Source organism: Dermacentor silvarum, chromosome 2, assembly GCF_013339745.2.
Source record: "Dermacentor silvarum isolate Dsil-2018 chromosome 2, BIME_Dsil_1.4, whole genome shotgun sequence".
Lineage (NCBI taxonomy): Eukaryota > Metazoa > Arthropoda > Arachnida > Ixodida > Ixodidae > Dermacentor > Dermacentor silvarum.
In genome coordinates, this window is record NC_051155.1 from 242818910 (window position 1) to 242843136 (window position 24227).

General features: G+C 40.3%; 2 protein-coding genes and 1 long non-coding RNA gene across 4 annotated transcripts in view; 1 reads left to right on the plus strand and 2 right to left on the minus strand.

The window, feature by feature from the left end:
- LOC119442999 (longitudinals lacking protein, isoforms H/M/V-like) overlaps positions 1-3739 on the minus strand; it is a 45084-nt gene extending 41345 nt beyond the window's left edge. For both annotated transcript variants that reach the window (XR_007465746.1, XM_037708107.2), the window contains exons 1-2: positions 3652-3739; positions 2897-3075 (exon numbers count right to left, since the gene is read on the minus strand). Coding sequence is in view for 1 of the 2 variants with exons in the window: in XM_037708107.2 (XP_037564035.1) it covers positions 2897-3067 (171 nt within the window). In the remaining variant the exon portion in view is untranslated. The remainder of the gene's footprint in view (positions 1-2896; positions 3076-3651) is intronic.
- Positions 3740-3838: 99 nt separating this feature from the next.
- On the plus strand, positions 3839-14359 carry LOC119443000 (uncharacterized). Its single transcript, XR_005190162.2, has 2 exons — positions 3839-4598; positions 8140-14359. It is a non-coding gene; the product is annotated as an uncharacterized LOC119443000 (long non-coding RNA).
- Positions 14360-19826: 5467 nt separating this feature from the next.
- Positions 19827-22412, minus strand: LOC119440770 (zinc finger protein 341-like). The gene is made up of 2 exons (XM_037705648.1): positions 22286-22412; positions 19827-20050 (listed from the first exon to the last, which is right to left on the minus strand). The coding sequence occupies exons 1-2, from the start codon at positions 22410-22412 to the stop codon at positions 19827-19829; spliced, it is 351 nt and encodes a 116-aa protein (XP_037561576.1).
- Positions 22413-24227: the final 1815 nt, after the last annotated feature.

Genomic DNA, 24227 nt, shown 5'->3' on the forward strand with positions numbered 1-24227 from the left:
CACATAAGCATTTACAATATCAGGTAGTAGTCGCCTGCACACCTAGAAGTTCAGAACTTCGTATGAATATTTCCAGCATGAAGCCACACGATAGTTCATAATCAGTGCAACTTGCATGATCTACAGGCTCACAAAAATAATATGATAAGTTATTGTACAAATAACACCAACAATCAGGAAAATGAAAACAAGAAAATATTCTTGCTAGCTCACTTGCTCAGAGCATATATTTTACCTTAAAAGGTGTCAAACCTCAGTGATTAAAATTCTGTATCTGTGTTAAACCTCACAAAAATCAAGGGCTGCGATATGTCACTGCAGAAACAAGAAGTAAGATAATCTTAATAATCTCTACAAATTCTACCATACTACAAGATATAGAGGTGTTACCAAGGATAAAGTTCAGTGATGACAGGTTACCGAAGTAAAATGTAAGCCTTGAGAAAAAAAGGGAAAGTCATCAGAGAAAAATAGAAAAAAAGCAAGCAGAAAGCAGATAGGGGAAAAGCAGAGGAACTCAGATTGCTCATCATCATCTGATTTAGGTCCACTGCAGGAGAAAGGCTACTAAGTCAAAGGTCCAGACGTCTCGATCACCTGCATTTGCAACATCTGAGCTCATTGCATTACACCAAAGTATCCCCTTGATTACCTCAAATGCATTTCACTTACTATCTGTGTGCCCACTATGGTATTCTAACAGACTACCGACTATCTTTTATATACAATACATAGTTTGCCAACTCCAGTTCCTCTTTATGCAAACTAGAATATTGTCTACCCACACTTAATCTCTAATCCACACTGCCGTCTTCCTGTTCTTTAACACTACATCTATCTGCTTCTGTTCAACCACTCATTGTGCAGCCCATAGCTTTCTTTAACCCTTTAAGGCCCGGTGATTCCAAATGGAATCATCAATTCTGTAGCTCAGTGGGAAACCCCGGGTTTAAAAAAAAAAGGTTGTTCTTACGGTAGAACTCATATTTAGCCCTTGCTCTACATATGCTGGCAAGCTGGTGGACTCAAGGAAGTGCTGCCACCTCTGAACGAAAAAATAAAAGAATCGCTTGCACTGTTCCCACCATTCGCCGAGATCCCCTCTTGTTTTCACCGTGCAGAGGTACGACAATTATTTTATTTTTGTCTCGAACATTTGGACTTTGACTATTAGGTGTTATGCTATTCCTTCGCAGTAAATTTATTCGGTGAAAAGTATCTGCGGGTACCAGAGAACTTTGCGAATCTTGATGATTCCAAAAGGAATCATTGGGACGTGGCGGCCTCGACTGCTCACGCGAGACATTTTCTATTGACGTTACCCCACTGACTAAATTGCGTGTTTGTTCACGCTCAAAAGGCGTTTTCATGGCATACTTTGCCACGTTTTGGGCGCGTGTTACCTGATGGATCATTATCGCGTCAGGAGCCTGTATTGTTGGTGGAGCCTTGCTCTGCTTTTTATGATTTTATGCTGCTGATATGAGTTTATGCCGTGTAGATAAACTTTTTGGGGGAAATCCCTCCGTAATACGGAAACATTTTCTTTCGGAACAGATCGCAACAATCAGAACATGTGAGTTTTATGGGAAAAAGAAAGATGTCCCGAAGCTTGTGCTGACCCATCGAGGCGACATTGATCCGTCTGATAAAAAAGAAGTCATCGCGCAAACAAGAAAAAATAGAGAATAATGTGCTCTTACTCCCGCATTCGGTGCGAGAAGTGTGGCACACACCTCTGCCTCAACAAAGAAAAGAATTGCTTTAAAGAGTTTCATCTAAAATAGACTTTTCACGTATTGCTTGAAACGACGCATTTCAAGCCCACCAAGTCCCACTGATTCCATTTGGAATTATTAAATAAGTTTTGATTGAAAAGTGTGAGCACAAATTTTTTAATTTTTTTTTAAGCTACCACAATCATGCACATCTCAAATTGTAAAGATAAATTTTTTACATTGAACAGAATTAATTTGGGCCTGAAAGGGTTAAAGTTTCAATGACCCGCCGTGGTTGCTCAGTGGCTATGGTGTTGGGCTGCTGAGCACGAGGTCGCGGGATCGAATCCCGGCCACGGCGGCCGCATTTCGATGGGGGCGAAATGCGAAAACACCCGTGTACTTAGATTTAGGTGCACGTTAAAGAACCCCAGGTGGTCCAAATTTCCGGAGTCCCCCACTACGGCGTGCCTCATAATCAGAACTGGTTTTGGCACGTAAAACCCCATAATTTTTAAAGTTTCAATGCAATCCTCCAAGTTACGGCCTTTTACATTTACTGCCAAATTAAAATGATTATATACTTTTGTTTTCAACGACTTCAGTTAGCTGCTTGATTTCAACATTTAAAAGAAAAAAAGAACAAATCGCAGCAATATGACCAATGAAAGATAAAACAGAGGCAAATAAATTGTTGCCTTTATTATATTTAAAATTATCTTAGTGACAAAGAACAACAAACTAATGAGTCTATCATTTTTCAATTTATAGTTTTTTGTTTTGTTTTTTCAGTTTTTACACATTGGCATTCTCCCAAGTTTCTGGTGCCTTTCATGTAATGAGCCATTGCATATAAAGAACCAGGAGCTTTTGAAGTGTGGCATCACGGCTATCTTTCCTTCTCAAAATTTTAAACTACATCCTTATAGAGCTGGCTTTAGGTGTAAATGTCGTAAACAAGGCATTTTTTTTTTTTGTACTCTTTCACCAAGAAGACTGTTGTGCAGCTGCCATAGAGGTGTTTGAAGGTGCATTCCTTGCTCACAAAATGATAAAGCAGGTCAAGTAAACAAAGCAGAACAAGTAAAACTGGAACCTACATAAAATTCATTAGGGCATTTCAACAAAGCAGGAAACAATGCAGATGCTTTCGAACAATTGGGGAATTCGGCAAGCACCTGAAAGAAGGGGCTGCAGGCTGAAAGCACAGCCTTGTGAGCCTTGAGGCTAAACCCTTCACAGGCAAGTGTGACATCTGTGAGCGACTCGCTGAACAGTAGCTGGTCGAGGGCACTCAGAAGATTGCTGTAGTGGCTTTTCCACTTCAGACAAAATTGTTGGGAGCCCATGCTGGCACCTGACCACGGAACACAGAAGAAAAACACCGTGATCAGTTTATTTAGAAGTACCGTTAGGTTTCGATTGCTACATCCTTAGATTCACTGACCCCGATTTCACGCGCGCCACAGTTTAGTTTGCTAATTGAGGTAATGACACCATGAAATATTCAAAATCATCCTAAATCAACAGGTAGTGGCCGTCAGTAAATCAGAACTAGCGCCCGGAGGGAGGGAGAGGAAAAAAAAAAAAAAAAAAAGATTCGCTTTCTTATGATGCAGCCGCAAGCTCTGTGCGAGGCTCTGTGTATTCGTGACAATGTCGTCAGATCTCACGGACTTGCTGTTCATACACACTTACGTTAAGACAAGAACGGCCGCTTACTTATTCATTCTCAGCAAGAGTTAGAAGCAACATGACGAACACATCGCTCCGTATTTTAAAACACGCAAAATGCACTACTCGCCAAGAACCACAACGGGCGGCAGCGTTAAAGTCTACCAAAAATGAATTGTTGCACTGTTAATGTCAGCTTTCATACATCCTGCACAATATGAGGAAAGCTTCAGCGAAATGAACGGAGTAGGTCACTCACCTCGCGCGAAATAAAACACTGTTTACAAACCAACCCGACGCTCGCTCGCTCGATTCTACTTTTCACTGTTGCTAGTACGCTGTGTTTGATGTACGACGCGAGTGCCAAGTTTAGTGAAAAGTGAGAAAAAAAAAAGTAAGACTCAAACCAAATGGGCATCCAAAAAGTTCCCAAAATCTACTCCATTAAAGTACATTACATTTTGATGCAAGTTGAGTAGCTAAAGTACGAATGCTCTATGCGCAATTATTTCTTTAGCAAAGGCGCATCTTGCAACGTCGCAAGGCAGCACGGCGCTGACAGCGCCACTTGGTTGTCTGCTTGCTATGGTAGCGAAGTGCAGCCGTTTCGTTTGTCACCCTTTGCAATTCGTGTTGTAGGCCCTATTAAACATACGCGTAGCTAACACGAATAGCCGGAAATTAAGCGTTACAAGCGATGTGCCTGAGAATCTGATCACTCACTGTCATCTTTATATTATGGAAGCTAGCGGTGTAATGAGCGTCACCGTGTGCTTCGAAACAGTTTCTCGGAGTTGAGCATTACTCTCCTTGCTGTGCTTTTAAGATCCTTATTTATCTGCATCTTACAGCACTAGTGTCTTCTATTTGTGCATGTTGTACATTTTTGAACTGTCTTGTTTTTGTTTTGTGTTTACTTCTTTCGTTACAGCACTGCATATGTTCAAATCTCTGTGACGTTTGTATTAATGCGCTTCATTTGCAATGGCAGTATCATTGTGAGGCTTAAATTTACTGTTCTCATGCAGACTTGACTACACTTGGAAGCGCTGTTGACCGCTACTGGTGGAGACATTGCAAGAATGGAAATCGGCGTGCAAGCCAATGAGCTGTGTGACCTGCCGTTTAGCCGGATCACACGCAAAAAGAAAGAGAATAATATATATATTTTTTTATTTGTTTCGGAATATCCTGTGGTGCTTAAAGGTGTATATTATTTTGTTAGTGCGTGTTTACATGTTTTATTGTTGTTAGTTAAAGTGCACTGCCCTTCGTTCAGCGCTTGCTGTCATATGTTTGCGATATGTTCCAAGTGATCGGCAAGACGCTTTTTGTTGCCTAAGCCCACAAAAAACGCGCGTGTGTGTAGTACATACGGAATGGGTTTCTCATTAAAAAAAAAAATGGTTCAGTACTACCCTGTTACTAAATATGTAATGGCATCAAATCAATAGTTAATCTAAACATTGCATGTCTTAATTCAGACTGGGACCTAACGTCACTATTTTGCCAATATTTATGCATTTGACGCATTGCATTTGCTGCAGTCTTAATGCAGGAACCATATTAGACTGACTAGTCATTACATTTTCTCTGTGCATTCTTATATGGCATACACTTTAGCAGAGCATCATAAGTGTACTCTGTCAATGTCGTAATACGTACTCATTCAGTAGTTCCCAGTTATAGCGCACAGTTATCCTTTATTATTTGACATGCAAAATGTACGTTGTATAGTTAACAGTATAGTGAAAATTCGTCGGGTCAGATGACATAGTGAAAATTAAGTTGCGGTCACTACTTCCCGAAGCCCATAAGGAGTTCCTGACCAAGCTAGCCATACAGGCTCCAAAACGTATATACTTTTTTGATCTTTGATCTGGACATTGACGGCAACATTGTTTTCACCATGCTGCATATTTGCAACAGCAGGCACTAATGGTACTAAATGACGTATGAAAAGAATGTTTTTCACTTGCACATTTCAATTCTGAACTAGAGCAGTATGATATGAAGGAGAAGTACAAAGCAGCAGCTAATTTTCATCTGTGGATGAAACATTACAGGGCTGTTAATGTATTGCTGCATAAGTACAGCCAGCAGGCATGCAGCATCCCAAAGAAGGCACAGAGTGTTCAAGGCAAGGCTGGACTGTCAAATTCTATTAAAATCTATTAAGAAGATATGAGTACTTATAAAAAAATGGTTAGGGTACCTTTTTGCACTGTTTCTTGCTAATTTTTGACAGTAGAACCCTGTTTAACTACAGAATTCTACAGAAATTTCTCAAATTCAGACATCATTTTTATTTATAATAATAGAATCTCAGTTTGCAAGGGCAGTTTGATGGCACATATTGTGGGTATTACTTCTAATACTTATTTGGTAATGCTTATTATTTGCTTTAAGCAAGCGAAAGAGTGAAAATAACCCTTACAACCTTAAGTTAGAATGAGTATCAGACCAAACCAGCTACTCTCGATACCATATTCTCCAGAATAAATTGAAAGTTTCATGTTCACCTAACCCTTTTCCTTATTTTACATCTCCAGCCAAGTAACTTTGCCCACACAGGAAATTCCGCCGCCAACATGTGGTTGTTTCACAAGCTCTGACCATTGCATTATGGGAGTTCATTGTGTGTGTTTTACACAGCGTGTGTGATTTTTTTTCTTCTAATGTGCAATGTGACATGACTTCAACATCAAGGTCTTATTTGCCTGGAATTAATTACACCTGTATGCATAATGTCTGCATGTCAATAGGTTCCATATGATAAGTGCCAACAGAAGCACTTAACAGATTGAGTTACAACTTATACTTCTTTTAAAGTGATCAAGTTTGGTCATCTTTCCAACAGACCGGCGCCACTGAAAGGCCACGCTGAGCATCAGTCTGAAGATCTCACTAAATCATTCAATCAGAAGTAGTGACGGATGGTGTGTACAAAGGCCAGGGACGTAAAGAACGCGAGCTTACGACTCGCGCTTACTGGGAATTCGTCAGGTGAACATTGGCAAGCCGAAAAAAGTTTCATGGGTTACGTAGTCTTTTCAGACAGGGATAAAGACGCGCTGCTTCCTTCAGTGTAGCACATGTGCGGCTTTGGACATCAAAGGGCATCGCAGACCTGTTATTGCTCTGTTACATGCGGCTAGGAGCCACTTCTCCCTCTAAAAAGGTTGCAAGGTGCTGGGAACCTTGCACCTATTTAACAAGTGTCATGTTTTTATCTAAATTAACCAGACAAATTGCTCCATTAAGAACAGCCAGGCACCACCATCCACCGAATCACGTAAGAGCTCTCAATCTGTCAATCTTCTTGCATTGGAAGATTCGGTAGTGTATGCTGTCAAAAGTTGTGTTTGGCACTCAACTGCTTCATCATACATACAGTGAGAGAAGAATGGTTAAAACTAACAAGGCAGCGAAGATGAAGGAAAATGCAAGCGACACAACAGAAGCGCTGACTGCACTTGTGTTCTGTTGCTTGCCGTTTTGTTTTCACTGCGCTGTTAGTTTTAACAATGAGCCATTACCAAGTTGCCCTCTTTTCTGTCCGGTCAGTGCTTGTGTTGCGTCTCTTACCTTTATCTTGGTCTTTGCTACACTGTTAGTTTTAACCATGAACCAGTGCCAACTCGCCCAGTTTTCTGTCCAGTAGGTACCTGGGTTGTGTCACTCACCTTGTCTTCATCTTCACTGCACTCGTAGGTTTAACCATTAACCAGTACCAACTTGCCCAGTTTTCTCTCTTGAGATAATAGTTTGTGAAAACTGATATTGAACTCTCATTGGCTCCACAGGTGGCAGCAGGAAGCCATCAAACTTTACTGATGGCTCACTGAAATCTCATTTGCCATGTGCATGGTCTTTTTATGCATTTAATATTTGTATCGCTGCCTTGAAAGTCAGAAATAGCGCTGAATGTGTGCCTGTTATTGTCTGCTGTGTTTTGCTTTTGACTGCCTTCACAGTGCAGCACTTTTTCTTTCTTTTAATTGTTTTCAACATGTAAGTTGCTGTTTTCAATGTTCGAACTGTTTGAAACTGTCTTGTTGGAAAACCTTTAGTACTTTGGTGGCACTTAAACATTAACCTGGGAAGCACGCTTAGACTCCACAGCTAACTAGAAATAGTAGGATAGTCCACCTACCTCATGACAAAAAAACACAACCACAATCTGCCAAAGGCTTTCTAAATTATTAGTTGACGTGTCTATCCACTGATAAAAGAAAGCACATGTTTCATGTATGAAATGCCTACAACAATTACTTCAATGCACAAGATTGCAGTTATGCTGCACTTCACAATAAAAAAATTTTAAAGTGTGTTGCTCATACTTTGTGAACCGTCAGATTCAAAATTTATCAATTTTTGGGAGGCATGCACAGTTAACTGGAAAGCATGATTGATGTGCACCAACACCACAGGTAACTTATGTTGCTTTTTTGTGGCAACCGTTGGACGCCACGTGTGCCACTGTATTCCACCAATTGTTTCTGACAGCACATTGCACCAAACCTCAGAAATTAGTAGTTTGCTTTCAGAGGTAGTCTTTAATAGCCTGTAAAGCAACACCCTGTTTTATATTGCACCATCGGAACAATTGGTTATGTTGCTCGACTGAAAAACTGCTCATTGCTTTGTTTTTTGTTTTTTCAACTGTGTGCTTTTCTTTGCCTACTTTACCAAAAGGATTTTGTGTGTTTGTAACCACATTCTTTTCTTTCTCTCCTTTATGAAGTACGGACACGATCCAACCCCTCAGCACTACAAAAGAAGCACCATGTTGATACAGCTGGGCGACCTGTGACTGCACCGTGCCCTTACTGTTTCGCCCATCTGAGTGTCAAATCCCTGTCAAGACATAAGAAGGACATGCATGGAAGTCAGAAGAAAGTGCACAAGTGCTCAATGTGTGACGCAAAGTTGACACGGCTTGACAATCTTCGGCGGCACATGATGCTTCGTCACCGTTACCAGAAAACACACTGACACCACTCAGAATATGGCTGGCAGAGACTATTCTCACCCCAATCAAGAAAACCTCAATTTCAATGTCCCTGCTTAATGGTCAGTTATGCCATGCTCCTGTGCCAGTTTGAATTGTATGGTAACATTTATGCGGACATGCATGCAGTGAGAAAACAAATATTGCTGCAAGGAGACACATTGAAAGTTCCGAGCTTTACATCAAAGTATAAAGCTTGAATTGCTTTTGTTCCGCATTTAAGTGAGAATCTGCAGGCACAGCTTGATTTTCACTGCCATTTTACAGCTGTTCTTGCCTTCCTTTATAAGAAGGGAGGGAAATAGAGAGCAAATCAGGGTTTCTTATTTTTCTTATAATGCTATGTCCATGAGATCACTACATCCACATGCTTGGTAGCATCACCCTTTATCAAAATGATTCTTAGGTGGTATCATCAATTACAAGAACTATATGAAACAAATACTTTTTTATGCTCTCTTTATTTTCTTGCATTTTATGTGGTTGGAAGCTTTCCCAGTTTGCTTGTTTTTGATGTTAGGCAGCACCCCTTTATTACATTATGCGCCATATTTTGCTCCCTGTGATGTAGCTAACCTGGGTTTTTATGTGGTGTTGTGTGAATAACAAAAACCGTGCACTGTAAGCAAAGTGCAGTGTAGTACATTTGTATACAGTTAAACCTGCTTATAACGAGCCTCCATGTAACGAATTCCTGGATATAACGAAGTTTTTCTATTCCCCACCGTTACTCCATAGAAGCACGTAACGAAGTGGCAGCGGGAGACCCCCTCAAAATAACTAATTTTCCCCACCGACAACCTAGAGATTTCGCCCCAAATTTTGTCATTTTTGCGCGAGCAGCAACCGGAAGCACCTTCTCCGCCGCAACGGAATGCGAAGTGGCGGCAGCGCGCTTGGCGCGCTCGAATTCACGGCGACTTCCCGATTCAAACCTGATCCCACCGCTTGCTGCAGCTGGCCTAGCCCGCCAAGCCGGCACTCTCCTTTTCCAGTCTACCAATTTAGTTAAACAGCGAATGTTTACAAGTTTATACGGCCGATAAAACTTAGTCCTTACTTTGTATAGCTGTCTGCTAATTTCCTGTCGCAATCAGTGCTTTGCCTTTCAGGGCGAAACTGGGACTTTCTTGTTCATCGCAACTTTAGTGTATTGGGAGTAAATCTTGAGCTATAGTTGTATTTCTGTGTGAAAGCATGAGGTGCGCGGTACTGTAAAGGATTTTTTCCTCTCTTTTGGTCACGGAAAACGGGTGCGCGTTACAATCGAGGGCGCGTTAGAATCGAGTAAATACGGCGCGCGCTTCTTTTTTGAATTTTCGTGCCGAACCTGCATATAACGAAATCCTCTTTATAACGAAGTTTTTGGGGAATTTGTCAATTTCATTATATCCAGGTTTAACTGTATTATGATGAGCTACCTTGACCAGTGGTAAGAGAGCCTATATACTTGGGGTAACATTCTGGATATTGTCAAATTCCGCCGTATTGTCATATTTGGTAATGGTGGCATTTTGAGCCAACCAGAGTGGTCGTAGCAGCCCTCTGGAGCCAATCGGAGCTGACAAGATGGCAAATTTGGCAATCTCCAGAATAGCACTCTTGGTCTCATCTTGTCATTAGGAATGACAAATCTATCTAGATTCTGTTATACAATTTTATGTATAGAAAAATCAGCTGAGTATTTATCTTTAGTTTAAGTGGTGTTTACAAGTGGTTTCAATTGAAACCCATGAATATTGAGATTTTTCAAGATCGTGAATGCCATAGATTTTTTTTTTTTTTTGCATACTCCTGAACTTCTCTTAAGTGGTATTTCCTCCTCCAAAACAAAGTCCTTTGAATTAAAGAAAAAAGCAGGAGAGGCCCACTGCACTACTACACATGGTAGTAGTGCAGTGAGCCTCTTCGATTATCCATTCCTGACAGTCCCGGACTGCCCGAGACCGTGCTTTCAGCCTATGAGCGTTGTGTATGCAGTCTTTCGGACAGTCTGTGACTGTCAGAGACGGATAATCGAAGAGGCCCAGTGACTGCTTCAAAGATTTTCACTTGATCCAAATGACTGAATGACTTGCATCTGCTGAACATGCAAGCAACAACCAATGGATGCCACAGTATGTGGTGTGATCATAACACGCATCAGTGCGCGTGGCTCGGTGACTTAATTATTACAGAAAACTCATCTTTTTGACCAGAGGTGAAACAAATCAGATTATTTTTTTACATCACTAGATAGAGCTCCATTTGCAAAGCTTTGGAAGGTAGTGAAAGTACTGCTTATCCTCAGCCATGACCAACCATGCATAGTGAGAGAAAGATCATTGTGAACCATTGCATGTTTAGTAAATCTCACAAGGACATTTTGTACACATTGATGTGCATTGTATTTGGTAAGGTAACTAGTATGCTCAGCATGCACATAACAAAGGATCCAAGGATTGCCCTGTCATCTGCCAAGTGTCATCTGCCAATGCAACTATACGTGCAAGTAAAGATGAAGGGGCAGCATGAAGATATAGACAGTCAGAAAAATGCTGCATTAGCTGGACATCAAAAAACAAAAGTAGCGTGTTGAATTGGGCTGGTTGGTACGTTTCGGAACTTGAAGGTAACAATGCCAAACAGGAAAACATGAAACTGGAATTAAATGGTCGCAGGTGCGATGCTTAAGTGGAAGTATCTTGATGATAATGCACAATGTCAAATTACAGAAAGCAAGAGTAAATTGTTTCCAAGTGTCAACCAGGAAGTAAAAGAAAATTATAATTGGCACCTTAAACCTAATGCAAGTTATGGCGACTTCTGTTTACACTGTAGATAAATGATACCAATAAGCATCGGTAATTTAGTTTTCACTATGTATAAAAATTGCTACCTGCAAGACTGTCCTGGATCTTTAAAAAAAATCTTACCCCAGATATACCACATTTTTGTGCCTGTTACCTGTACAAAAATGAAAGAAGTTTGAATACAAAATTTGGGTGTGGGCTAAATGTGAACGTTGCCTTATGGTACAGTTTCACGGGATTGAAGTCACTGCTGCAAAGCTTGTGGTGCTGCACCATACTTCGGCAGAGACCATCAGTGAGAGACCATTGACTGAACATACAAAATCGTTTCTAGAGCTCTACTCTGTGCCGATAATTGTGTGAGGCTGTTAGTATATAAATTGCAGTATGCAGTTCTTGCAAACGGTGATAGGCGTTTTCTTCTTTTTTTTTTAAGATAGTAAGGTGCTGTTGAGATGTCAGGTTATACATGTGAAAATGAGGTACTTTATTTATTTCTCAGAAACCTGTGTAGGTCTTGTGCGCTATATATATTAATGAACTGGGTAATTACAGCATTCTGCACTGGCTGTAACAAGTTCATTGTCAACTGCCATAATGCACTGCATGTACAAAATACTTTTGACTCTTAGCACCGTACTCTTCGTCATACTTATATTGAAGCACCTTGTCTTTACCATTAAACATCACTGTTGAGTGGCTCCTTTTAAATAAAAATGAGATACCAGAGCCATTATAACACTATTTTCTCTTCATACAAAGTGAACTGATGGAGTGCAACCATTTAACTTTAGGATTATGGTCCAACAAATTAACAAAGTTTATATCGCAATAACCCCTTGCGATCATGTGCATTGACCCACTTTGCAGTCATTCCGGCCATAAACTATTTCGTGTATCTGTGGAAGCCATAGAGAAACAGCACTCTTCTGAACAAATGCATAGTAATAATTTATTTCAGAAAATTTCCTTGATTTCTAATGCATTTGTACAGTGTAGTCTCCAGCTAGCATCACATTGTGGGTTATCACCACAGGAAACATTTTCTCTAGGGTCCTCATCGTCACTTTATTTTTTAGTGCTCTCATCCAAGGATGTTTGCTGGTCATCTGAAAGCCGAATATATTCCTCCTCGGCACTAAAAGAATCTTCAGATTTGCTAAGCTTATGCGAGTTCTCTTCATAAAACATACATAGAAAAAGCTGTCCATCCTCACAGTGCTTCGCAAAAAACAAAATTGTCCGAATTCCGTCAAGTATGCTGCTAAACAAGTCCTGCCCCCATGCATGGATGATGGAAACTGCAATTGTCAATAGTTGAAAGAGTTCCCCAAAAGGTCCCACAGCAAATACAAAGAAAAAAACACCTGTGCATGCAAGCAGTTGCACATCCGGCACCTCCCGACATCTGACCGGAACTGATATTTTATCACATTGGGAAGGCCCCAACACATGACCGCAAAGGGTTAAATGTTCCCACTGTAGTCATAAGCACACAATATAGATATATCCACAAGCTTTGCCCATTTGCCTCACAAACCATTGTTCAATGAAGCCTATACTTCTTTTACTAGATGCTTGGTGTTTTGCTTTCATATTGCAGCCATGCTGTAATGAGGTGCTTGCAGGCACTGAGAGGTAGTGCTTGCTGTAGTTTTTCATTCACGCCAGTTGTGAGTTGGAGAATTCAAACACGCTCATTTCCCACAACCATGGGAGTTCTGTCGATTGTCACCTCACCTGTGGGCAAAAACAGAAACTGCAAACCACCAAATCCATACAACTTCTCTATACTTAACCAGGCACTGCTAAGTAAAAAAAAATATAAAATAATTTAGAAATGCACAGTAATCAAAACAAACGATTCTATTTATCACTTTTTCAGTTAAGGCTGCTATTTCAAGTAATCTTAGGTGACGAGCAGCCACAATGCTGTTTTCTCTGTTACTAACAGTTCGAAGTAGTGTTTTGCAACTGACATTGTTAAAGAATCTTGTTGCGTGCAGCTGACATTGTCTCAGGATTCAGCATTCTGTCCAAGGCCTTGGTGCAGACATTTTATTATTTATTTAAAATGCCTAACAGAGCCCAAGTGAGACATAGAGTAAAAGAAGCAATTCACTGCCAGGATCATTTCCTTGTCAGAAAATTTAAATACTTGTTCTATGATACAAGTCAACTTTGGTTAAGTACTACATATTCGGGAAAACCAGCTTCTGAGCACAGGTACCCACAGCCATCCCTATTGAGAAAAATCTTCTCAGCTTATGTAGCAGGCATCTAGCAAAATAGGCACATGTAAAACAATTATCTATATAATTGGTCACTTTATTGTGTTCAATGTGCATTTACTATGGAAGCTAAAAAATTAATTTACACATGCATTAGTTGGGGCTAGAGAGAGATCAGAGCAAAGGAGCTTAATTGTAGGGCCAGAGCCAGGCAATTGGTCAGAGTGACACTCCAGCCCCGATGGAGCGTCGAATGTGACCCTCAAAAATGCTAAAAGTGCGAACAGGCATTAGCATTGAAAAAGGCATCGCTGCAAAATAGTGACTCAGGTCTCTTAACCAGCCCAGTTGCAAGGGTAGCCAGTGTTGTGTCTCCATTGTCAAACAGTATCCTAGCAATTGTTTCCTCCTTCCAGCTCGACCTTCTTCCTCAGCTTTAAAATGTTTCCACCATGCCACATGTATTGAATGTATAACAGTACAAGACAGCATATTAAGTTCACCTTTCCTTTGGTAAGCAAGACTTTTTGGCACACTGTTTGTCAAGATTAGTGTCCTATCATTGTCCTCAGATCAGCAATAGCACTGTGTGACTGCTCTACATAAGCAAAAGATAGGTCATATACAATGTATAAAAGATGCACTTTGCTGATATTAGGAGTAATAATTTAAATATTGTTAATCACGTCATTGCGACAACACCTGATGGACTCGCCATGGCAAAGATTTATTATGAAAAATACTTTCAAATGCAGCCAATGTAATGGACACCAAACAAAGATTGACATGACTTACAAATTTACATATGGTGAACATAGAATCGGATATATACAACATGCTCTGTATATGTGGTGAAAGCCTGCCATTGTACAAACCACCATAACTGTGCAGTTTTGTACAATAACATTGTTTATTAAATGGCTTATATCATCAGATTTTCATATTGTTTGCCTACCATCATCAGCAGCATGTCTATCAGGATGAATATGATGATTTCTTCATCGTCCTCTGCAGCTGGTCATTGTACAGCACAGTTCAACTCCAAAATGATAGCAGCTGCACTGAACACATTAGTGCCTTTACCCTGGTCATCTTTTCCCATGTCTGTTGAGTCCTCCTGTGTTTTCTCTGTATCAATGGGCTACCCTGTAATGCACACATTTGGCTACAACACATAAACTATTTAACACATTTCTTGTCATGATATCCACCTCCACTACTAGTTCCTCTAAGCAACTGGGCCATTGATTAAGTCCAGTGCTGGTATGGGGACTGAGCGAATGGTGGTTTAATTACTTGACGCAATGGCGCAATGTTTGTTTCCTCTCCATACTTTTCTCCATGCATCGTAGATGGAAATGTTGCTTCACACATTGTTAGGCACTCTACTAGCTCAGCATTCAGGGGTTGTAAAGCTGATACCTCTATAAAGTGAGCTGGGAGCATGTCATTTGAAATAGCCCCTAAAGTTGTGTGCACATCTTGAGTGAACAAGCAGAGTACATGAAGTGGAAGACTGAATATCACAGCTTCAATTTTCACTAGTGACCCTTTAAATTAAAGCAAAAGCCTGCACTTTTTCTATCCTGCAGCTGCACCAAACCTTTTGGTCTTTGCTGCAGTCCAAGTAACAACAGCCGGTGGAACACCCAACAAATCCATTCAGGACAGTTTAGAATTCTGGAGTGGAGGAAGCATCCAAGCCAGAAATGTCGTCTTACTCAAGACTTGAAGAAATACATAGCTGTGCAGGAAAATAGGAAGCACTTTCTCCTCGCTTCCTGCAGGTTTATGTTAGTCAAGAGTTCGACGAAAGTTCGTCTGGTCAGGTAACATGATGACAAGGAAATTGCGGTCACTGACCAAGTCAAAGGTGAAAATAAAACAGAGACGTTTCGGGACCCGTACGGGTTCCTTGATCACATTCTGGTTTATGTTAGCAAGGTTTACTATGTGAACCTTGCTCAACATGTGTCTGTGTGTCATAGGGTTTTGGATGACACTAAGACGTCTGAGCAAATATTATATACAGTACCAATGTTCAGTCAAAGGTAATAAGCATGCTCCTATTTTTTAGTTATACTAGAATGTTCACTAGGAGAGGAAAAAGATATGCATTGTGCTCAGACTCCAGCCGATGCAGCCTTATACAGGAGAAGCACTGGCTATTGCCTCTGCTGTTGGGGAGTTGCAAAAACTGTCACTTTTTTCAAACACCGTATAGCTACAATTCTTTGTGATCTACAGTTGTTTTCTGGTCACATCATGGGGGTGTGATGTCACCAGCACTCTGCTACTGGTCACAGGAAACAGCAATATCAGCTGGGACATGGTGCAAAGAATGCATTATGGCTGGAGTTGTAGAATGGCCACAATACTACTATAAGAGAGTGCTCCTGTGAAGTGTTCCTTGGACAATGGGCTCACATCTCCCTCCCTAACAGCAAATGTCTTGTTAAGGCAAAGCATGTGGTGGCGAATAAACAGATGCTTAAGGGAAACATGGAGCAAGGAATCAGTTTTTGGAAAAATATCTCTTCAGAATTTTGACCCTTTGGGCTTCTTTTATCATTCCTGTTCACATTGGCCAAATATTATTTGAATCTGTGCTCTAGAAAACCTGCAGTCCACTTTCTGGCTGGCATCACTTCAGTGGCACTTGTGCCGGCAATTGCAATTTCTGACCTGTACTGCATGTGAGGCACAACCCGACACATTATACCACCATTAGAAAGCTTGTTTCACAGCCTTTTGAACTTGCCAGAAGTCTAACACCTCTAGGACTATAGTCGCTAATGTTAGTGCAATGTTGCATTTTCATTGCATTGTCATTCTGTCTATGTAACACTTGCAAAAGATATCGATTATACCTAGCCAAAGCTATAAACAAAATTCTGCAGTTTTACTTGCCAAAACCACAAATCAATTACTAGGCACGTCGTAGTGGGGAGCTGCGAATGATTTTGACCACCTTTAACATGCATCCAATGCACGGTACATGAGTGTTTTTGCAATTCCACTCCCATCGGAACATGGCCGCTGCAGCCAGAACTGAACCCGCGGCATTGTGCTCAGCAGCGCAACACCACAGCCACTGAGCTATCCAAGTGGGTACCTTTTCTACTCCTGAGTAATCAGAAATCATTGCTGAAATTGACAAACATTTGTAAGGGTATTTTTGGATGTAGTGCCAAGTGCAATGCCACAGGTGCAACTTTTTCATGCATTATTGGACCAACTTGGCAAATATGAGCCTCTGTGCTACATCATTGCAAGTTAAAGATATGCCATGAAATTCACACAGCTCAAAGGTACTAGTTGGCACAAGTGCATAATTGAAGACAATGACCTCAAAATTTGCTAAAATAAGCCATCACATGTACAGCCTGCCAAATCTTTCGCTAGCTCAAGCGAGCACCGTTTTCTTTTTTTTTCTTAATTTTTTTTCTTTGCAATTCGCTATGGTGAAGCGAGCTTGTGAAACCGTCGAGGTTAAGCTCATGCTCACAAAGCTCGTGCAGACAGGAGAGTCATCTGTTTGGTTGTTCCTGTTCCAAGATGCTGGCTTAGAGAAAGTCGGTGCTCGCGCAAACCAGCTAATTTGGCCGGCTGTACACTAAAAACAAAGTGGGATACTTTTAAAACTTCTCTTTTTTTTTCACCAATGTCCAAAACCTAAAAAAAAAACTATCGTTTTCATACTGTACAATATTTGCTTAACTTTAGGCTGTCTTGAGAGCCAAAATTTATTCAGGAATGCAACTGTGAACCTGGATTTTTTTTTTTTCTGTTTGAGCTTTTTATATATATATAAATTTTTCCCACCACAGAGAAAATTCATGCGATTTGAAGGATTGTTTTCTTTAATAGAATATATTGCACAGTTGCACACATTTGGCCCTCCTGAGGCATAAATTTCACATGCCATTTTCTCAATTTAAAATATAGTCTTCCCGAGCAAGCATAGTTCCTAAATGCTTGTAACTTCAAAAATTGGCCCTTGTGCCAGAAAACACCTCTATAATCAATTTCAAAAATCACCCCCTCCCCCTAAAAAAAATGGCTGACAGGCTTATATAGTAACATAAACATACCCTTCAAATTTCATTGAAACATAACTAGCACTTCTTTTTGCACCATGCCATTTACAGAGAAGGGGTCAGTGTGGCATCATCTCCAACAAATCCCCTCACCATCCGCCATTAGTTGTTAAGTTACATGCTGCTGAAAAGATCTGCTACTGAAGGCGCAGTAGCTTATTTTTCCCCTTTCCCTGTATTAGGCGGAAGGTCCATCCCTAGCCAAATAATCAATCAATCAAGCTTGCATCATTCAAATGTCATAAATTAGGTGTTTCCTCGCTGCCAACCAGTATAAGATGAGCTCGCTGAATCTAAAGAAGACCCCAGCTATGACTATGGCAAGCGTTATCTAGACAGTAATGAAAAAAGTGTCAGTTACTAGGCAAAGCGTTAGAACAAGATAGGGATGGGAGGACAGACACCAGACGAGCACTAACTTCCAATATTAAGTGAAGACAGCTTAATTATATACACAGAAAAAAGAACAAGAAACAAGATAGCAGCCACCACAATGTGCATAACTGAGCTGCATGTGTAGCATTCAGACCTAGAAGTTAGCACTCATCCGTGTCTGTCGTCCTGTCCATGTTGCTCTCGTGCTTAACGTTGTGGAAGTATTATGGAATGCCAATTACCCACTCTCGGGCTCACTGAAAAGTTTATGCCTGCTTTATTTACTTCAAAACTTAATTTTGTGCAATTTATTGTTGCAGCAATGCTTATAACTTCCACATAAATGAATATCTTCAAAGAAAACTTTATTTCCTCTTCTTTGCAAGCTCAGTTTTGCAATGAATGAGAATGTAGTGGCCTGATTTCAAAAGTGACTATCAGCAGATTCAATTTTACAGAGCATCCAGACATCCTGGTATTCCATGCTTTGTTCTCTGTTGTCTTGTCAATGGCTGGCTCACAGCTCTCAAAAATGAATAGCAGCCAAGTATGAACGTGGTTTTCTCTGCATTTCTGTGGTGGCTGTCAGTGACGAATGTGTTGGTGACCTTGTCAAGTGGTGGAAGACAGTGGAGTCTTGGATAGAGATTGGTTGTTGAGGATATAATGATGTAGAAAAGATGGGCGACTCCACAAATTAGTGGTATAAATTGAGATTATTAATAACCACAATGGCTTAAAACTCACTTTATTGCGGCAGCACATCAATGCACGCTGTAGTCACTCTGCATTACTAGATTTTTAAATAATAGTGCCTGAAATTTGGAAGTCAGAAAACTGTACAGTCAGTTCAAGCATACACTGGACAAACACAGTAGTGCAAGTTCATCTGACCTTGTAAAAGTTAGGAGGGGGTTGTGGAGGGGGAAGGGGGAGGTGGGGGGGAGTTAAAGCAATGGCTTTCACAAAAAAATGCTGCCGTTGTAGACCCTAAAAATGTCTTTTCATGCCAGATGTGTATGGTCACACACTTGTGAAAGCATTGATAATTCATTGCAGTTGCAAGCTAACAAACCAGTGCTTGCTAGAACATAGATGCAAATTCACAGAAAGGAAAATTAAGATATAGAATGTGCTGCCTTGAATGGAATCGTAAACACTTTCTTGAGATCATAAGGGATAGACAGCCCTCAAAAAACAGAAATTAGGTTGAGGGAAATGAAGAAAGGCGCATGCATTATAGCCAGAAACCAGGCGAAAGATGGCTTCACTGGTATGCGTAACACTGTCAAGCAACAGCTGTACCTCACCTTGAAGAAGCACAAGAACAGTGCTACTTTTCTTTGCGACACTGACAAAAATAATGTGCATTATTTACGGAAAAAGTGTTAAAAGTCACAGGGGACAACTCTATTTTATAGTGACATCACACAGCTCTTATGCAGCAGAATTCTGCAAAAAAGTATTTTAAGTGTACAGCTGTAAGCTTTACCAGTGAAACAAGTCTCTTTTTGTATTTGCAGTTTGGCTCACCCAGATCCTGACATCAGTTTCATCAAATTTAAGAAATTAATGGTGAATTAAGGACTGTTGGTCCAAATTGAAACACAGTGACTATTCAATGGATTTGAAAATTGAAAGACATATCGAACTGACAATTAAAACAAAGGAATGCTATAACAAAACTGTAAACTGCTCAGCTGAGCTACTGCCAAGGAAATATGACACATAAGAAAAAGCCACAGAAAAACAACCTGTCATTCCTTTTCACTAGGCCATCCCACAGTATTTCACAATATATGTACACAGACTTCTGTTCCTAGTTCGCTAAAGCGCCTCTTGCAGCACGTTTTTGGCCTGCAGATGTTCTGTGTAAGATGCAGTAAACAAGTATTGGCACTGCCATTATAATATGGCCAACACTAAGTTGGCATGCCATGAACATTCATGCGATGCTCACGCACATAGTCCTTTCTTGTAAACTCTTTGGAGCAGACCCCACATGGAAATCGCTGGCGGTCATTCGCCAAGTGGCGCTGCATATGCCGTCTCAGGCTGCTGCTGTTGTAGAACGTTCGCTGACACAGCCGGCAGCGTGGAGTCTTCCTTTCAAGGTCAAACATCATACCACTTTCATCCAGGTTGTCTGAAAAGAATTTGCAAAGTTGTTGACACAAAAGATGAGTGACACACCTGTGTATATGTCTGCCAAGGATCAGCATTTCTTTTGAAAAAATTTACCTCCAAAAATAGAGACCTAATGCATCTGAAGGAAAGTGAACAAAAAAACTTTCACCTATACCTCTTACCAACATTGCTTTTTAAACTGTCCATCTCTCCAGCAGGCTGAACACTTGCTTTGTAAAATATGTGGCCACCACTGAGTGTCCTTGAGCAGCCAACACATTGATAACCTAATGTTCTAGAAATAAGGTACACCAAGTAGTGACAGCATGACTGAGTAAAGCGAAAAGGCTCCTGCAGGTCTATCACACTAGACAGCTGTAGTTGGACGGTACACATGCTTTTAGTAGTAAAAATTTATTGCAAACAAAAACTTTCTAATGTTCCTGGCCCAACAGTAACAAATAGTTCCTACAATTTAGGATAGCAAGCGTCTTAATTTTTAGTAAGTGAACATCCTTGAGAGTGCCGAGAGGTCCACTTGGACCACTTAAAAAGAAGCATCACTAACGAGCATTGTTTATCAAGAAAGCAAGTTAGACATCTGGTGAGGTATTTCTGAGAGCTTATCTGTATGCACATTTTCCATAATTCAGTCTAAACAAAAAACAGGAAAGAACAATGATAATAAGTTGGACTTGGCACTTTGGTCAAGTTTGAAGTCCGACTGCAAGTCCTGAGCACCTAAAACTGCATCAAAGCAGATTCGAAGGTTACATCTTATTATTATTATTATAACGTATTAGTTATTACTGTTGTAAACCAAATTTGGGCTATTGAGCAAGCTTTTCCCCAAAATGCAAGAAATAATTAAGGGGCCCATGTATGCCTTGTAAACAAGTGGAGGGTACATGATGGCTAATGATAACTAAAAGTTTTAAAACCAAAGCTTTAGAGCAACACACAGCATGATATTAGGCCAGGAACTTTATTATATAAAGCGACGACATGCTACATTAGCAATGTATAATGCCACCCACAGGCTATGCCCTACGGGGCACATGTTTTCGAACGGCACCCCAAGAGAGAGACAGAAAGGCAGGAATTGCAGCTGCAAGATGTCTACAGCAAAAATGCTGTGCAGCATATAGCTCAGCAACAATAACAAACTCAGCTAGAAAAATAAGCTCAAACAGTGTTTAATTTCACAATGATTTGTAAGATGTGCCTACCATCGTCTGATGCTAGGAAGGTTTTAGTTTGAGAATAATGGCTCAAGCACAAAGAAACAAGGACTTGTAGTCCTCGATTCCGCCCCTGAAGAGAACGACATGCTTTCACCCATGGCACTGCAGCAGTTTCAGACCCAGTTGCACTTACGAATACAACGAATACTGGAAGTACAAGAAACTGGCTAGCTGTATAAATGGACCGCTGCACATATGGCACATGAAACATATTGTAACAAAAGACAACATAAATGTTTCAAACTCACAACAGCAATAAGGTTGCATGTTCAGCAGCATCAAAAATATCTCAAAAAAAAAAAAAAAAAGAACTAAAGCCAGACAAATGTTCCAAATTAGAGAAAACATAATTGGTAGGCACTGAATGAATGTTGGACAACATCTTTGAAAAGCACTTGTCTAATGTCAGCAGCTTGAAAAAAATATCCTGTACCTAAAATTTGGTTCTTGGATCTGACATAACGCTGATGCAGAGCAGCGGATAAAAGGAAGACCGAAGATGTTTGGTCACGCAGCACTTGGTCAGCATTGCACAGAGATTTCAATATCACAGTCCATACTAACACAGTTCATTTTTTGTATATCATAAGGCAAGCATCAAAACTACTGGAATTGCTTTTGTCAAGCTTGAGAACTAGCAACAGGTTGTCATTACACTTATCCCAAAAGTAAATGTTGCCTCTTCAATGGCATGGAAGTGTTTTCAAATATGTTGCAAAGTCTTATCAAAAACATGAACGAACAGTGGATTTAAATTTTAATTTTATAGCTAGACCCTTGCAAGTTGTCATTAACATATACCATCACATGAGCAGCAGCCCTCAAGTTCACAGAGCATTCCTTGTTCAAGTTTGCCAGTACTATTCATGACAGCGGTCTATGACCAAATGCAAGCTGTTGCTGAAAACTCAAGTTACACTGTTGCTGACTCAAGAGCATGTAAGCACGATTCCAAACTAGAACTATACACAGTGCTGTCCCGATGTGCACTATATCACATTATTCAGTACTGTGTAGGCCATGCGCATTGAGGCGGTGGATTTTGGCGTAGTGCTTTCTGGAGAAACTCTTCTGGCAGACGTCACAACGATACTTTGGTGCATCATGAGGAAAATGCAGAGTCATGTGCCTCTTCATGGTAGTTGGCCTGGCGAACACCATTAAACAAACAGGACAACGGCGCTGTGCTTCCGACAACTGTTCGCCGTCTGCAATGAAATGGGACAGAGAGAAGGCTTGGTGCAGCACATAACTGGGCCGCAATGATGGCACTCCCTAATACGATGAAAATGTCTCGCTTTTAGCCAATGCCGACAAAGCGGATATCTTCTAGTCCCATGTGCTACAGTGCTCACATTATACAAACGACATAATCTGAGAACTGATAAAAAAAAACTACCAAAAACATAACATAATGCAAAGGGTGCAGCCAACAAGCCACTTTCAAATGTGCAGTACTTAAAAAATATGTTCAGTGCTTGTAAAAGATCCACTATCATAACAATGTTGAAGGTAAAAATACAGAGACCGCCACAAATCAAATGCTGTCCTGTAATAAAAAGAATGATCCCATAATTGGCATACATGCATAAATTCCTCGAGCAGTTCATTCAAGTCACCGCTTCCATGTCTTTTTTTTTTTTTTTTGCTACCAATATATCACAGAGTAAGCAGTACATCGTCGTAATATTTCACAAACCCTCATTTCTCGTAATGTATCCAGGTCATAAAGTGAGCACAGCTGTTTAAGATATTAAAATAAGTTAACTGTAAGTTCAAACACTATGTAAGCATAAAAAAACTGTCTAATGTCAATAAAAGTATATATACTTCCTGGCTATGCCTACAGATCACTATTTTGCTGATGCAGATAAAGGCTCAATTTTTATAAAACTTATTACTTCTTTGATAAGAGGCGTCACATAAACATTCGATAATAGTTTTCCGATTCTGCAACTGCCCATAATTTTATTATAAAAGTATGCTATATAAAAGAGCTACAATTAGTTCAAAACAGTCGTTTGTGACAACAAATAGCCAATGCACATAGATGTCATTAAGTGAAGTGCATCTAATGCTCTAGTAACATTCTGGCTAGGGCTAGTTGATTCATCCTTAGAACTATGCTCAAACAGCGTGACTAAAACAAGGACACACAGAGAAACAAATACCACAGAACAAACGCTGACTGCCAACTGAATGTTTATTTGAAGAATGCCAGCCTCTATATATCCAGCACAGAATAGGCATGCATACACAAATACATGTACATGACACAATTATAGTCCATCAGGCAAAAAAAAAAAAGCCATTTCATTTTCTGATAACGCAAGAGAGGGCCGGCTTACACAGCTATCTCCAACTTTCCAATATAAAATTCCTCTACTATTTCTCTCTCCTTCTTAGTTTTTCTTTTCCTAGGAACTTCATCTTCTCAAACATGATTTGGAATGGCATTCTTCAAATAAAAATTCAGTTGGCAGTCAGTGCTTGTTCCGTGGTATTTGTTTCTCTGTGTGTCCTTGTTCCAGTCATGCTGTTTGGGCATAGTTCTACTGCTCTAGATAGGACAGCAAAGTACATAATTATGAACAGATGCATTGCATTAACAGCACATTAAGAATCCTAAGCAACACACAGTAACTCATACCATGTGAGTGGGTCAAGTCCTACTGCTAATATCACCAGACTGCTTCCGTGGCCCTTTACTAAAGATAGAAGGAAATTAACAAAGCTAAACCATGATTATGTTTTTGGATCCACTTTAACCGCAGCACACAGTTTTTTTTTTTTTTTTACAATTATGCTTTTGTCCTCGCATTGAAGATCCACTGTAGATCATTGCTCTTTTCTTTCTTGTCCATCATGCTTTTGTTTACACATTGCTGCTGCTCAGCATACCAGGTGACAGTTCTTTCCTCTAGTATTCAGCGCTTTTACTAATTTTTTTGG